We start from the raw sequence: 14,464 nt of genomic DNA on the forward strand, positions 1-14,464 counted from the left end.
TAATAAGTGAACTCTGGGAAATTATTATCTCTAGGCCCCTGAGTCCTTGGCTGTTTCCAGGAGGTTAGGATTAGAGGCTGGTGAGGTCCTCTGTGTGAGGCTGTGTGATAGTAGGATCATAGCATTCATGTGGAGCATCAGCCCCCATTCCATCCTGTCCCTCCCTCCTCCCTGCCTTTCTCCCAGGTACACCTGCCGTACCCTTTTTGAACGCCACAAACTACTATTCAGTTTTCATATGTGTGCCAAAATATTGGAGACTTCTGGCAAGCTCAACATGGATGAATACAACTTCTTTCTACGTGGGGGTGTGGTGAGTTGGGCAGAGAGCACATCCCAGGATGGGATGGTCAAGGCTGGGGATGGTCAAGGTCAAGTGTGTCAAGGACTCCAGACCCAGAGGGTCAGGCCCACGGCATCAGTGAGTGAGCTGAGAAAATCCAGGCCAGCATCAGGTGCATGGTGAGCTCCCTGGGGCTGCGGAGGTGACTTGCTATGCGCCCCTTTGCACTCAGTACAGGCTGGGCTTTGTGGCATGTCTCACCTGTGACCCACAGATTGGCCTGATTTTGCCACTTTTTTACTGCCTTTCAAGACACTCCTTCCCTAGCCTGAGTTCCATGGTCACCCTCACAATCTCTCCCTCACAGGTTCCTCAACCCCCGTTTTCCTCCTCTCTCTGTTGCGTCTATCACTCTGGCTAGCTCCAGCTCCTCTGCCCCTCTGTCCCTATGTGGCCCGTGCACTGAACATGGCCGGGGAAGAACACATCCACAGTGACTGAACACGCTTTAAGTCCATGATCATGAACCCCAAGGAGGCCCTTAAGGCTTCTGGACAACCATACTGCACTCTCCCGCCCTCCTAGACAACATTTTCTTTACTTTTCCCACCTTCACTTCCCGCCTCTCACGCCAAACTCTCAACACAGCAACCAGAGAGGTCACGCTCTGTCACTCACGCTGGACTGCAGGGGCAGTGATCTTGGCTCACTGCAGCCTCGACCTCCCGGGCTCAAGCCATCCTCCCACCTTAGCCTCTGGAATAGCTGGGACCACAGGCCTGTGCCACCACGCCTGGCTAATTTTTGTAGTTTTTGTAGAGGCAGCATCCCACCATGTTGCCTAGGCTGATCTCGAACTCCTGGGCTCAAGTGATCCTCCCACCTCAGCCTCCCAAAGTGCTGGGATTATAGGTGTGAACCACTTTGCCCGGCCTGAGAGGTCCTTTTAAAGTGGATGCCATTGTGACGGGCTCCCAATGGCAGGTGCCACCTCCCACCACACAGCCCCCACTCCACTCCAGCCACGCAGGCCTCATTGCCCTCCCCAACCCCCCTGGCACGTCTCACCTCGGGGCCTTCGCATGGCTGTGCCTTCTGCTGGAAGCCTACTCCCCGGCGTGTGCACCTGGCCGTCTCTCATCTCCTTCAAACCTCACCTCAGTGCGACCTAGATCTTCTTATTTATACTTCAAACTCCCCTCAACACAACCAGTCTCCCTTACCCTCCTCAGAGTATCCTATTTTTCCATCGCACTGCCATCTTTGCTATACTAGATAATTTACTTATTGGTTACGTTTTTGGTTCATAGTCTGCCCATGGGTTCACAATCCCATGTTAGAAAACAAAATCCCCAAGGGCAGACATATTTTCCATTTTGCTCAGTAATGCATCCCAATGATTAAAATGCATAGTTGGTGAACAATAAATGTTTGTTAAGAAGAATGAATAAGCGAGTGAGCAAATGAATGAGTAAACAGTTTGTGCTTCTATGAAGGCCAGGCTACCAAGAAGTCATTAGGTTGGAGACATTATTACCAGGCAACCAGCAGAGGGCGCCAGCTTCCTAAATTTGAACCGTGAGGGCTAAGGGCAGGGTCTGAGTCCTAGACCCCCACGTTTATTCCCCAGGATCCCTGTATTCATCTCTTCACTCTCATACAAAACCCATTTTGGGCCGGGCGCGGTGGCTCACACCTGTAACCCCAGCACTTTGGGAGGCCGAGGAGGGTGGGTCACCTGAGATCAGGAGTTCAAGACCAGCCTGGTCAATACGGTGAAACCCCATCTGTACTAAAAATACAATAATTAGCTGGGTGTGGTGGTGTGCACCTGTAATCTCAGCTATTCTGGAGCCTGAGGCAGGAGAATAGCTTGAACCTTGGGGTCAGAGGTTGCAGTGAGCCGAGATTGCACCATTGCACTCTGGCCTAGGTGACAAGAATGAGACTCCATCTCAAAAACAAAGAAAAAAAGAAAAACAAAACAAAACAAAAAAACCTCCATTTTGGCTTTCCCACCGAGAGAGAGAGAAACAGAGAGAGAGAGAGAGAGACAGAAAGGAGAAAAAGATCACTCTTCTTTTGAAGTATTCCCAAGTCAATCCCTTTCTTTTTCCCCCACTCCCACCAGGTCCTGGATCGGGAGGGCCAAATGGACAACCCATGTACTAGCTGGCTTGCAGACGCCTACTGGGATAACATCACGGAGCTGGACAAACTGACCAACTTCCACGGACTCATGAACTCCTTTGAGCAGTACCCTCGTGACTGGCACCTGTGGTATACCAATGCTGCCCCGGAGAAGGCAATGCTGCCAGGTACCAGGCATCTGTACCCCACTCTCACTTTCTGCTTCCCTCCACTCAGCCGCATGCCTGCCCTTCCCGTTGTCCCCCATCCCCTCTCCCAGCTGGTGCCAGCCTCCTGGCCCGGAGCACATTCCCGGCAGGTGCCCTGTTGTCTGGATTCCCCGCTCTTCCAGACTCACTCCCTCTCCCTGCAATGACTCACCTCATCCCCAGGTGAGTGGGAAAATGCCTGCAACGAAATGCAACGGATGCTGATCGTCCGCTCCCTGCGCCAGGACCGCGTGGCCTTCTGCGTGACCTCCTTCATCGTCACCAACCTTGGTTCCCGCTTCATCGAGCCGCCTGTGCTGAATATGAAGTTGGTCGGTGGCTCAGCTTCCTTGTCTCCACGGCCCCTGGGTCTTTCCTGCCTTCCTAGCTCTGTTTCAGTCTCCTGCATCTCTCTCTTCCACTTCGGTCACGTGGCCTTCTGCCTGATGCTATACCTGTGCTTCTGGCAGGTGATGGAGGATTCAACCCCACGATCCCCACTCGTGTTCATCCTGTCCCCTGGTGTGGACCCCACCAGTGCCCTGCTCCAGCTGGCAGAGCACACAGGCATGGCCCAGCGCTTCCACGCCCTGTCCCTGGGCCAGGGCCAGGCCCCTATCGCTGCCCGACTCCTCCGAGAGGGTGTTACTCAGGGTTGGTGTCCATCCTTTCTTTCACCCCCATCTTCAGCCCAGTCCTTGTCCTTAGAACTGCCAACCTCAAATACACTACTGTCCCTGTACCTCCCACTTCTACAGAGGGTCCCAGAAGTGGCAGATCTGAGTGTTCGGCCCCACTAGCACCCCCGCCCCAATACCAGGTGGAAAGCATGAGGACAGGCAGGGCTTAGGAAATGATTCCCACTGAGCCTGGCATCTCCTTGCAGGACATTGGGTGTTCCTGGCAAACTGCCACCTGTCACTGTCTTGGATGCCTAATCTGGACAAGCTGGTGGAGCAGCTGCAGGTGGAGGACCCTCATCCATCCTTCCGCCTGTGGCTCAGCTCCAGCCCCCACCCAGACTTCCCTATCTCAATCTTGCAGGCCAGCATCAAGATGACCACAGAGCCACCAAAGGTATGTGGTCATAGACAAAGAGCATCAGCAGGGCCATCTGGTCCACCTTACCACCTGCCAGCACCAGAGAGAGGGCTCAACCTAACAACAACATGCTTTGATTTGATTGTCCTCAAAAAATTCCACCTCATTCCTCTTCTGTTTGTGCCAAACTCCTAGAACACGATAGTAATATCTAACATTTCTTGAGGGATTATCATGTGCCAGGCACTGTCCTAAGTTTCTTATGTTTATTAACTCGTTTAATATGTGTGCGTGCACACACACATCGTGCAAGGTGAATACTGTTACCCCCATTTTAAAGATAGGAAACTGAGATATGGAAAGAGTAAATAAGTATTCCAGAGCCAGAGTTTGGGTAGTTGGGTCTCCAAATTCATTCTTTTATACCTCAGAACCTTCCTGCCTCCCACCATTTCCTTACATTCTCTTCCAAATGTCACACTTCCTGCCTCTTTGCCCTTCCTTTCCTCCAACTCTACTGAAATTTTTATCTCCAGTATCACAAGCTCATCACCAAATGCAATCATCACCACCCTCTAAAACCTGCCGTGTCACTGCGCTTCACCCACTCACCCCTGCTTAAACTATTTTAGTAGCTTTTCATTGCTCTTAGTCAAGATCAAAATCCTTTTTGCTCACCCTGTGAAAAGCACATGAACCAGTATGTATCATCCTCAACAGATAAGAGCTGTTTGAATCACGCATGGGTGCCTTTTATCATTCTTAATCCTCCTTGGCCACTTGGGGCAGCTGCCACAGTTGACTGTCCCTTTCCCTGGCTGCCTGACACATCGCTCCTGCTTTCCCCACTGTCTTCTGACATATCATTTGTTACTTCTGTGTTTCTTTTTCCTCTGCCTGTGGCCAGATTGCAATACTTACACCTTGACCTAAGGACTAAGAGGGGAGGGCCAAAGAGGGGAGGGACCCTCAGTCCTAGCCCAACATTTCTCATTCTACATTTTCTCCTTTCACAAGTTGTTGGAAAAACTGTCCTTTCCTTTCTTTCTTTTTTTTTTTTTTCTTTTTGTTTTTGAGATGGAGTCTCACTCTGTCACCCGGACTGGAGTGCAGTGGCGCGATCTCGGCTCACTGCAAGCTCCGCTTCCCAGGTTCATGCCATTCTCCTGCCTCAGCCTCCCAAGTAGCTGGGATTACAGGCACCCGCCACCACGCCCAGCTACTTTTTTGTATTTTTAGTAAAGACAGAATTTGACCGTGTTAGCCAGGATGGTATTGATCTCCTGACCTCGTGATCCGCCCGCCTCGGCCTCCCAAAGTGCTGGGATTACAGGCGTGAGCCACCACGCCCGGTGAAATTGTCCTTTTCATTATTTCAACTCTAATCCCATCTCTGGCACCAGCACCAAAGTCAGTTCCAGCTCTGAATTGCCATCAGATTACAAAGCACTTCTTGGCACACCAGCACCACAATAGCACATTCGTTTCATACTCTTTTTTTATCCCAACCCCCAAGACTTAGAATGTGATTGTGTTTAGAGACAGGATATATTTTTAGAAAGAGTCTCGGCCAGGCATGGTGGCTGAGGCCGGGTGTGGTGGCTCACACCTGTAATCCTAGCATTTGGGGAGGCTGAAACAGGTGGATCACCTGAGCTCAGGAAGGTGAGATATGGAGTTCAGGTGTGATAATCCCAGCTAGAAGTGGAGGTTGCAGGGAGCCCAGATTGTGCCATTGCACTGCAGCCTGGGTTCTGCCTCCTAGGTTCAAGAAATTCTCCTGTCTCAGGCACCCGTGTAGCTGGGATTACAGGTCCACGCCACTAAGCCCTGCTAATTTTTCCATTTTTAGTAGAGACAGGGTTTCGCCATGTTGGCCAGGCTGGTCTCGAACTCCTGACCTCAGGTGATCCGCCCACCTCAGCCTCCCAAAGTGCTGGGATTACAGGGATTACAGGCGTGAGCCACCGCGCCCGGCCCCGGCCTGAGTTTTACTTCAAATAAGAAAGTCCCTGTATTCACAGCCACCAGTTGCCAGTTTGGGGTATAGTCCTGGAGTATATTCCTGGGTCATTTCCTGCTATCCTGTCTTTTTTAAAAGCTAGCTAGTAAGTAGATACAAAAGAAGATTTATAAAATATATGCAAGTTATAAAGGATCACGATTCCATGAATATCTGTGTGCCCATCATTCTTTTTTTTTTTTTTTTTTTTTTTTTGAGATGGAGTCTCGCTCTGTCGCCCAGGCTGGAGTGTAGCGGCGCCATCTTGGCTCACTGAAATAGCTGCCTCCTGGGTTTACGCCATTCTCCTGCCTCAGCCTCCCGAGTAGCTGGGATTACAGGTGCACACCACCACACCTGGCTCATTTTTGTATTTTTAGTAGAGATGGAGTTTCATCATGTTGGCCAGGCTGGTCTCGAACTCCTGACCTCAGGCGATCCGCCCCTCAACCTTCCGAGGTGCTGGGATTACAGGTGTGAGCCACCATGCCCAGCCCATCATCCTTCTAAGAAAGAAAAATCCCAGCATTTTCTTTGAAGTCCTGGTGTGCCTCTTCCCAGTCTCATCACTTTCCCTCCCTACTCAGAGGAAACCACTCTTCTGAATCTTGTATTTGTCATTTTCTTTATAATTTTTTTCTTTTTCTCTGGAGTTAGAGATTCTTTATCGTAATGCTTTATCGTTTGTATTGCTAATGCAACCATTGTATGTATGTTTCTCTGCAACTTGCTTTTTTCATTCAACATTATGTGCTTGACATTCATTCATGATGTTCTTCATGTTTTGTAGTTCTTTGTATATTCCAGATCCTAATCCTTTGTCAGTCATGTGTTTTGTGGTTTGTCTCTTCTCTTTTATGCTGTTTTTTGGTGAAGAGAATTCTTAATTTTTATGAGGTTGAATTTAGCTATCTTTCATTTTTTAAATGGTTTGTGCTCCTTTGTCTTGTTCAAGAAATCCTTGCTTACTTTAAGACTGTAAAAGTACTCTCCTATACTTGCCTTCCAAAAAATTTATAATTTGACTTTCACATTTAAGTTTTTAATCACTTGGAATTCACTTTTGTGACGTGGTATCAGGTAGAGGTCCAATTTTCTTTTGTTTTTGTTTTGTTTTGCTTTTTTTTGAGACAGAGTCTTGCTCTGTCACCCAGGCTGGAGTGCAGTGGTACAATCTCAGCTCACAGCAATCTCCGCCTCCCGGGTTCAGGTGATTCTCTTGCCTCTGTCTCCGGAGTAGCTGAGATTACAGGCACCTGCCACCCTGCCCAGCTAATTTTGTTATTTTTTGTAGAGACGGGGTTTCACCATGTTGACCAGGCTGGTCTCGAACTTCTGACCTCAGGTGATCCAACCGCCTCAGCCTTCCAAAGTGTTGGGATTACAGGCATCAGCCACTGCGCCCAGCCAATTTTATTTATTTCTACCTGGATAACCAATTCTCCCAGTACCACTTCTCAAATACTACGAAAGCACCTTTCTGATCCATAGTGCCTGCTCAGCCTTCAATCATGTTTCCATATATGTATGGGTTTCAGGGTCCTTTATTCTGTTCATTGGTCAAATTGTTTTATCCTGGAATCAATACTTTAGTCTTTGTTTGTTTGTTTGTTTGGGATGGAGTCTCGCTCTGTGGCCCAGACTGGAGTGCACTGGCACCATCTTGGCTCACTGCAACCTCCGCCTCCCAGGCTCTAGCAATCCTCCCACCCGCACCTTACAGGTGTGCGCCACCACTCTGGCTAATTTTTTATTTTTTTTGTAGAGACTGGGTTTCACCACCTTGGCCAGGCTGGTCTTGGACTCCTGGGCTTAAGCTGTCCTCTGCTTCAGCCTCCCAAACTGCTGGGATTACAGGTGTAACCCACAGTGCCATGCTGATATATTTTAGTCTTAATTACCATATAGTTTTATAATAATTCTTGATAGCTGGTAAGGCACATCCTCTTACCTTATTCTTCTTCAAGCTATTCTTAACCTTTTATTTTCCAATATAAATTTTAGAATTCGTTTGTCCTACAAAAAAAAATTATATTGATCAATTTGGGGAAAATTGACATCCTTAGGACAATGAAGCTCCTAATCTGTAAGTATATCTCTCCATTTATTCATTTTTTCCTCTTTTTTTTTTAGAGAGAGAGGGTCTTGCTTTATAGCCTAGGTTGAAGTGCGGTGGTACAATCATAGCACAGTGGGATTGCAGGTGGCATGAGCCACCGTTCCCAGCCTCCATTTATTCTTTATTTTAATAAAATTCTGTAATGTTCTTTTTTTCTTTTCTTTTCTTTTCTTTTTTTTTTTTTTTGAGACAGAGTCTGGCTCTGTCGCCCAGGCTGGAGTGCAGTGGCCGGATCTCAGCTCACTGCAAGCTCCGCCTCCTGGGTTAACCCCATTCTCCTGCCTCAGCCTCCCGAGTAGCTGGGACTACAGGTGCCCGCCACGTCGCCCGGCTAGTTTTTTGTATTTTTTTTTGGTAGAGACGGGGTTTCACTGTGTTAGCCAGGATGGTCTTGATCTCCTGACCTCGTGATCCGCCCATCTCGGCCTCCCAAAGTGCTGGGATTACAGGCTTGAGCCACCGCGCCTGGCCTTTTTTTTTTTAAATAGAGACAAAGTCTTGTTATGTTGCCCAGGTTGGTCTCAAACTCCGAGGCTCAAGTGATCCTCCCATCTTGGCCTCCCAAAGTGCTGAGATTACAGGTGTGAGCCACCATGCCTGGCCTAAAATTCTGTGATTTTCTCCATAAATAATCATACATTTTAATTGGATTTATTTCTGGGTACTTGACATATCTTGATGTCATAAATGGCATTTTTTAAAAAGTCACATATTATTTTTGTTACTGCTATCCAGTATTCCTCAAATTTCTCACTATTCCATTCTGTCAGTCATAGGTAAGTCTTTTTAAAACGCTGTTTGAACAGATCGTGGTCCTGCTCAAGATAGAGAGTGGCTCCATGATGCCCGTTGAATCAAGTCCAAATGGCTCAAACATTCACCATTTTTTTTTTTTTTTTTTTTTCTGAGACAGAGTCTCGCTCTGTAGCCCAGGCTGGAGTGCAGTGGCATGATCTCAGCTCACTGAAACTTCCGCCTCCTGGGTTCAAGCAATTCTTCTGCCTCAGCCTCCCAAGTAGCTGGGACTACAGGTGTGTGTCACCATGCCTGGCTAATTTTTGTATTTTTAGCAGAGAGGGGTTTCACCATATTGGCCAGGCTGGTCTCAAACTCCTGACCTCGTGATCTGCCCACCTCAGCCTCCCAAAGTGCTGAGATTACAGGCATGAGCCCGACATCCATTATTCTTATTGCATCTCCATCTATCCATGGCCCTCCTCTTCCCACCTGAGCACCTGCACTTGACTTCAGCCGGGCTCATCTTCTCACTTTATTCTGTCCTCGGTGCCTCTATTCAACTCCTTTCATCTCCAGGAAAGCAAGACTGTCCTCTCAAGCCTAGTCATATCCTTTCCATTTGGAAGGCTTAGTTCAAGTCCCAGCTTGCTCATGGAGCCTAATAATGCCAGTCACATAGACTATCCCTCCTTGATGACATATTATGGGCTTTTCAATCTACACTAAACTTTGCACACAATTCTGTACCTTTTTGTTAGTTGCATGTGTATGTATTTATCCTTGTTCATATTTTCTGGCACCCCAAATTGCGCCAGCCTACCTACCACTGAGAAGATCAGGGCTGAGAGGATCAAAAGTGGTGGGACGGCCGGGTGCGGTGGCTCACACCTGTAATCCCAGCACTTTGGGAGGCTGAGGCGGGTGGATCGCTTGAGGTCAGGAGTTTGAGACCAGCCTGGTCAACATAGTGAAACCCTGTCTCTACTAAAAATACAAAAAATTGGCCAGGCATGGTGGCGGGCGCCTATAATCACAGCTACTCCGGAGGCTGAGGCAGGAGAATCCCTTGAACCCGGGTGGCGGAGGTTGCAGGGAGCTGAGATCATGCCATTGCACTCTAGCCTGGGCAACAAGAACAAAACTCCGTCTCAAAAAAAAAAAAAAAAAAAAAAAATGGTGGGACAAGAAGGCAGGGCTGCCGGAAGCCCATATAGTTCCTGTGTGTGAACTGGAGAAAGGCACTCAGCCTTGTGGAGGAATGCAGATTGTGGCACATAGATCAAGGGCTGCATTTCAGCCTCCACTCATCCTTTCAGCCAGTGCCTTTGTGCAATGAAGAACCTCCACAACTGTACATGGCGGTGCTAGTGGCAGGTCTGAGTATGATGCATGTCACCCCATCTTTGTATTTCATTGTCCCCAGGGCCTAAAGGCCAACATGACACGTCTTTACCAACTAATGTCAGAACCACAGTTTTCCCGCTGCTCCAAACCTGCCAAATACAAGAAGCTGCTGTTTTCACTCTGTTTCTTCCACTCTGTATTACTTGAACGCAAAAAGTTCCTGCAGCTTGGCTGGAACATAATCTATGGCTTCAATGACTCTGACTTTGAGGTTTGTATTAGCCAGGGGTCCTCATCCCAGCCCTCTCTCCTCATACTTCCTACCCCATGGCTCCCCTGTGGGACTATCCATGGGCAGAAAACCTGTGTTGAAGCCCCATTGGCAGATTTCCTGCCATAACTCTGTGGGAATGGGGGCTTGGGTTGGGACCATGCCTAGGTGTCAGAGAACTTGCTGAGCCTCTATCTGGATGAGTACGAGGAGACACCTTGGGATGCACTTAAGTACCTCATTGCTGGCGTCAACTATGGTGGACATGTCACAGATGACTGGGACCGGCGCCTGCTGACCACCTACATCAATGATTACTTCTGTGACCAGTCTCTATCAATTCCCTTCTACCGGTGAGGGGGAGGTGGCACTGGGCAGGGAGCCAGAGGTCACAAGCCAGCCAGGTGGCGGGATCAGGGGTGGGGGAAATGTTTGAGGAGAGGACATGAAATTGGGAGAAGACAAGAGTTTGTGGGATTGGGAGGGGGAGCAGGGCAGGGGGCTGGACAAATGGGACATGCATAGGCTTGGGGTCTTGGCCTGGCATTGAGGCCTGAGTCCCCATAATGTGGCAGTAATTATGCTATGACTCCCTAGGTTGTCAGCACTGGAGACTTATTTCATCCCCAAGGATGGGAGCCTGGCTTCTTACAAGGAATACATCAGTTTATTGCCTGGCATGGACCCCCCTGAGGCCTTTGGCCAGCACCCCAATGCTGATGTGGCCTCTCAGATCACTGAGGCACGAACCCTCTTTGATACTTTGCTTTCCTTGCAACCTCAGATTACACCCACCAGGGCTGGAGGCCAGACCCGGGAAGAGAAGGTAGAAAGAGCCCGGCCTGTGGCAGGGTAGGGGGCGTAAGTGATGAGAAGAGGGGGCTACACTCAAGAGCTCCTCCCTGCTCAGGTCCTTGAGTTGGCCGCTGATGTGAAGCAGAAGATCCCTGAAATGATCGACTATGAGGGGACCCAAAAACTGCTAGCTCTCGACCCCTCCCCTCTCAATGTGGTCCTTCTGCAGGAGATCCAGAGATATAACACACTGATGCAGACCATCCTGTAAGACGGATTGGGAACTCTGCAGAACATGGGAGGGGGTGAGGAGAGGCCTTCGCCTTCTGGCTAGAATGACGTTCCCAGGCCCACCCCATCTCTAACACTCCACCTCATCCTGCTCAGGTTCTCACTGACAGACCTAGAGAAAGGCATCCAGGGGCTCATCGTCATGTCTACAAGCCTGGAAGAGATTTTCAATTGCATCTTTGATGCCCACGTTCCTCCACTCTGGGGAAAGGCAAGATTATACCATTGTTGATCCTTCTCCAACAATGAGCTCCCCTCTCAATCCTGTGCCCCCCAATCTCCTGGTTCTAGGTGGGCATATAGCAAACTGTAGGGAGCCTAAACTTTGAAGTTAGATAGGTTCAAGTTTGAAACCTGGCTTTGCCATTCATTGACTGACTTCTTACAATTTATTTTTTTTTATTTTTTATTTTTTTTTGAGATGGAGTCTCGTGCTGTGTCACCCAGGCTGGAGTGCAGTGGCGCGATCTCGGCTCACTGCAAGCTCCGCCTCCCAGGTTCAGGCCATTCTCCTGCCTCAGCCTCCGAGTAGCTGGGACTACAGGCGCCCGCCACCACGCCCGGCTAGTTTTTTTGTATTTTTAGTAGAGACGGGGTTTCACCATGTTAGCCAGGATGGTCTCGATCTCCTGACCTCGTGATCCGCCCGCCTCGGCCTCCCAAAGTGCTGGGATTACAGGCTTGAGCCACCGCGCCCGGCCACAATTTATTAACTTACAGACTTACTCAGGGCAAATTACTAACCTCTCTAAGGATGTTTCAACGATTCCCAGTATTGTGCATACCACTCAGTAGGTGCTTTGTTTTTTTTTGTTTTTGTTTTTGTTTTTTTTTTTGAGACGGAGTCTCACTGTGTCTCCCAGGCTGGAGTGCAGTGGCGCGATCTCGGCTCACTGCAAGCTCCGCCCCCCGGGTTCACGCCATTCTCCCGCCTCAGCCTCCCGAGTAGCTGGGACTACAGGCGCCCGCTACCGCGCCCGGCTAGGTTTTTGTATTTTTAGTAGAGACGGGGTTTCACCATGTTAGCCAGGATAGTCTCGATCTCCTGACCTTGTGATCCACCCGCCTCGGCCTCCCAAAGTGCTGGGATTACAGGCTTGAGCCACCGCGCCCGGCCAGTAGGTGCTTTGTTAATGGTTCCTGGTTAATATTACTGCAGTCATTGTTATTAATGAATAGCTGTCGTTGTATGCCTCTTTCCTGGAAGTCGGCTTTGGAGAGTTTTGTTCACCTGTAGTTGGGGAACAGGGGCTGACACGACACAGTCTTCTCATATCTGCTTCAGGGGCTCAAAATAAGGATTTGGGCTGGGCGCGGTGGCTCACGCCTGCAATCTCAGCACTTTGGGAGGCCGAGGCAGGCAGGTCACCTGAGTTCCGGAGTTTGAGACCAGCCTGATCAACATGGTGAAACCCCGTCTCTACTAAAAAATATAAAAATTAGCCAGGCGTGGTGGTGGGCGCCTGTAATCCCAGCTACTCGGGAGGCTGAGGCAGGAGAATCACTTGAACTCGGGAGGCGGAGGTTGCAATGAGCCAAGATTGCACCACTGCACTCCAGCCTGGGTGACAAGAGTGAAACTCTGTCTCAAAATAAATAATATGGATTCGAATCCATGGCTAAATGAATGAATACACACGCACTCCTTCCCCAGGCATACCCCTCACAAAAGCCATTGGCTGCTTGGACCCGGGACTTGGCCATGCGTGTGGAGCAGTTTGAGCTGTGGGCCAGCCGGGCCCGGCCTCCTGTGATCTTCTGGTTGTCTGGTTTCACCTTTCCCACTGGCTTCCTCACTGCTGTGCTGCAGTCTTCAGCTCGCCAAAACAATGTGAGCAATATGCAAAGTGTGAGGGGATGTTGCTGGGGCCATGTATGTGTTCTCCTCTTCGGGGTCCTCCCTTATTCTCACCTTCAACCCCCAGGTTTCAGTGGACAGCCTCTCCTGGGAGTTTATCGTTTCCACTGTGGATGACAGCAACCTAGTGTATCCCCCTAAGGTGGGAGCCAGTTGTGCTTGAGGCTCTGAGCAAAAATGGGAAATAATTGGACAAGAAGGGAGGAGAGAGGGAGTAGGCCAAGGGCGCCGGCAACTGAAGTCTAGCTTCTCCCAGACCTGCTCCCATTTCTCCCCAGGATGGTGTCTGGGTCCGGGGCCTGTACCTGGAAGGTGCTGGCTGGGACCGGAAGAACTCCTGCTTGGTGGAGGCAGAGCCCATGCAGCTTGTCTGCCTCATGCCCACGATCCACTTCCGGCCTGCAGAGAGCCGCAAGAAGAGCGCCAAGGGTGGGACAGCTCCCCAGGCAGGACCTGCCTGCCCAGTCCCTAGTTTGGAACCTAACCCATTCTCTACTCCAGCCCATCCCACACCCGCTCCTGCCCTGCTCTCCTGGAGGCTCCAAGGATCTGACTCCTCCTCTCCTTTCCCCCAGGCATGTACTCCTGCCCCTGCTATTACTATCCCAACCGGGCAGGCAGCTCAGACCGAGCCTCCTTTGTCATCGGCATTGACCTGCGGTCTGGGGCCATGACATCTGATCATTGGATCAAGAGGGGTACTGCTCTACTCATGAGCCTGGACAGCTGAGACCTCCTCCCCTTCTCCGCTTGAGAGAGGGTGGGGGACTCCAGGAGCTCAGACAGATGTTGCACCTAGGACTGAGGCGGGACCTCACTCAGACTTTGACCTTGGCCGAATTTGTGTGATGTGGACCTGGAAATACCTAGCCGTGTTAGCCATAAAAGTGAAAGTTGTATTGAAGCTCAGTGCTGTAAAACACCCGCGACAACAAGCCTTAAGTCTCTCAATGCAATGGTGAGGGTCTGGGGAGGGAGGAAGCCCGAGCCTCACAGAGGACAGAGCTACTGGGGAGGTGCTACCGGACGGGGAAAGAAATAAGGGAGGTGGGGCGGCCTGGAGAGGAACGGAGGCGTGGCTCTGAACGAATTGGCAGGGCGGAGCCGCCAGAAGAGGCTGTGGCTTAAGTCTCTGGGCAGGACATCAGTGGGCGGGGTGGGGCTTACCTTAGAAGGGCGCGTGATCCAAATGGGGTAGGGATTTGTCAGGCAGGGATCAGGACTGAACCCCGTACACTGCACCCTGAACCCCCCACCCCGCACCCGGCATCCTAGTCAGCACCCGCCCTGAGGCTAGCGGGACCGGCAGAAGACGGGGCGGAGCCGGAGAAGGGGACTTGAGCGCGAGGAGGGGCGGGACCACGAGAAGGGGGCGGGGCTGGG

At 50.3% G+C, this 14,464-nt stretch overlaps 1 protein-coding gene across 1 annotated transcript in view; it reads left to right on the plus strand.

Annotated features, from left to right (window-relative positions):
* Positions 1–13,983, plus strand: part of DNAH2 (dynein axonemal heavy chain 2) — a 123,379-nt gene extending 109,396 nt beyond the window's left edge. Inside the window, exons 73-86 of the mRNA XM_025362511.1 lie at positions 187–313; positions 2,415–2,601; positions 2,806–2,954; positions 3,093–3,276; positions 3,509–3,699; positions 9,946–10,137; positions 10,306–10,490; positions 10,735–10,963; positions 11,048–11,199; positions 11,320–11,434; positions 12,878–13,054; positions 13,149–13,223; positions 13,360–13,510; positions 13,657–13,983. Of these exons, the coding sequence (XP_025218296.1) occupies positions 187–313; positions 2,415–2,601; positions 2,806–2,954; positions 3,093–3,276; positions 3,509–3,699; positions 9,946–10,137; positions 10,306–10,490; positions 10,735–10,963; positions 11,048–11,199; positions 11,320–11,434; positions 12,878–13,054; positions 13,149–13,223; positions 13,360–13,510; positions 13,657–13,811 (2,269 nt within the window). The 3' untranslated portion in view covers positions 13,812–13,983. The remainder of the gene's footprint in view (positions 1–186; positions 314–2,414; positions 2,602–2,805; positions 2,955–3,092; positions 3,277–3,508; positions 3,700–9,945; positions 10,138–10,305; positions 10,491–10,734; positions 10,964–11,047; positions 11,200–11,319; positions 11,435–12,877; positions 13,055–13,148; positions 13,224–13,359; positions 13,511–13,656) is intronic.
* Positions 13,984–14,464: the final 481 nt, after the last annotated feature.

Source organism: Theropithecus gelada, chromosome 16 (assembly GCF_003255815.1).
Source record: "Theropithecus gelada isolate Dixy chromosome 16, Tgel_1.0, whole genome shotgun sequence".
Taxonomy (NCBI): domain Eukaryota; kingdom Metazoa; phylum Chordata; class Mammalia; order Primates; family Cercopithecidae; genus Theropithecus; species Theropithecus gelada.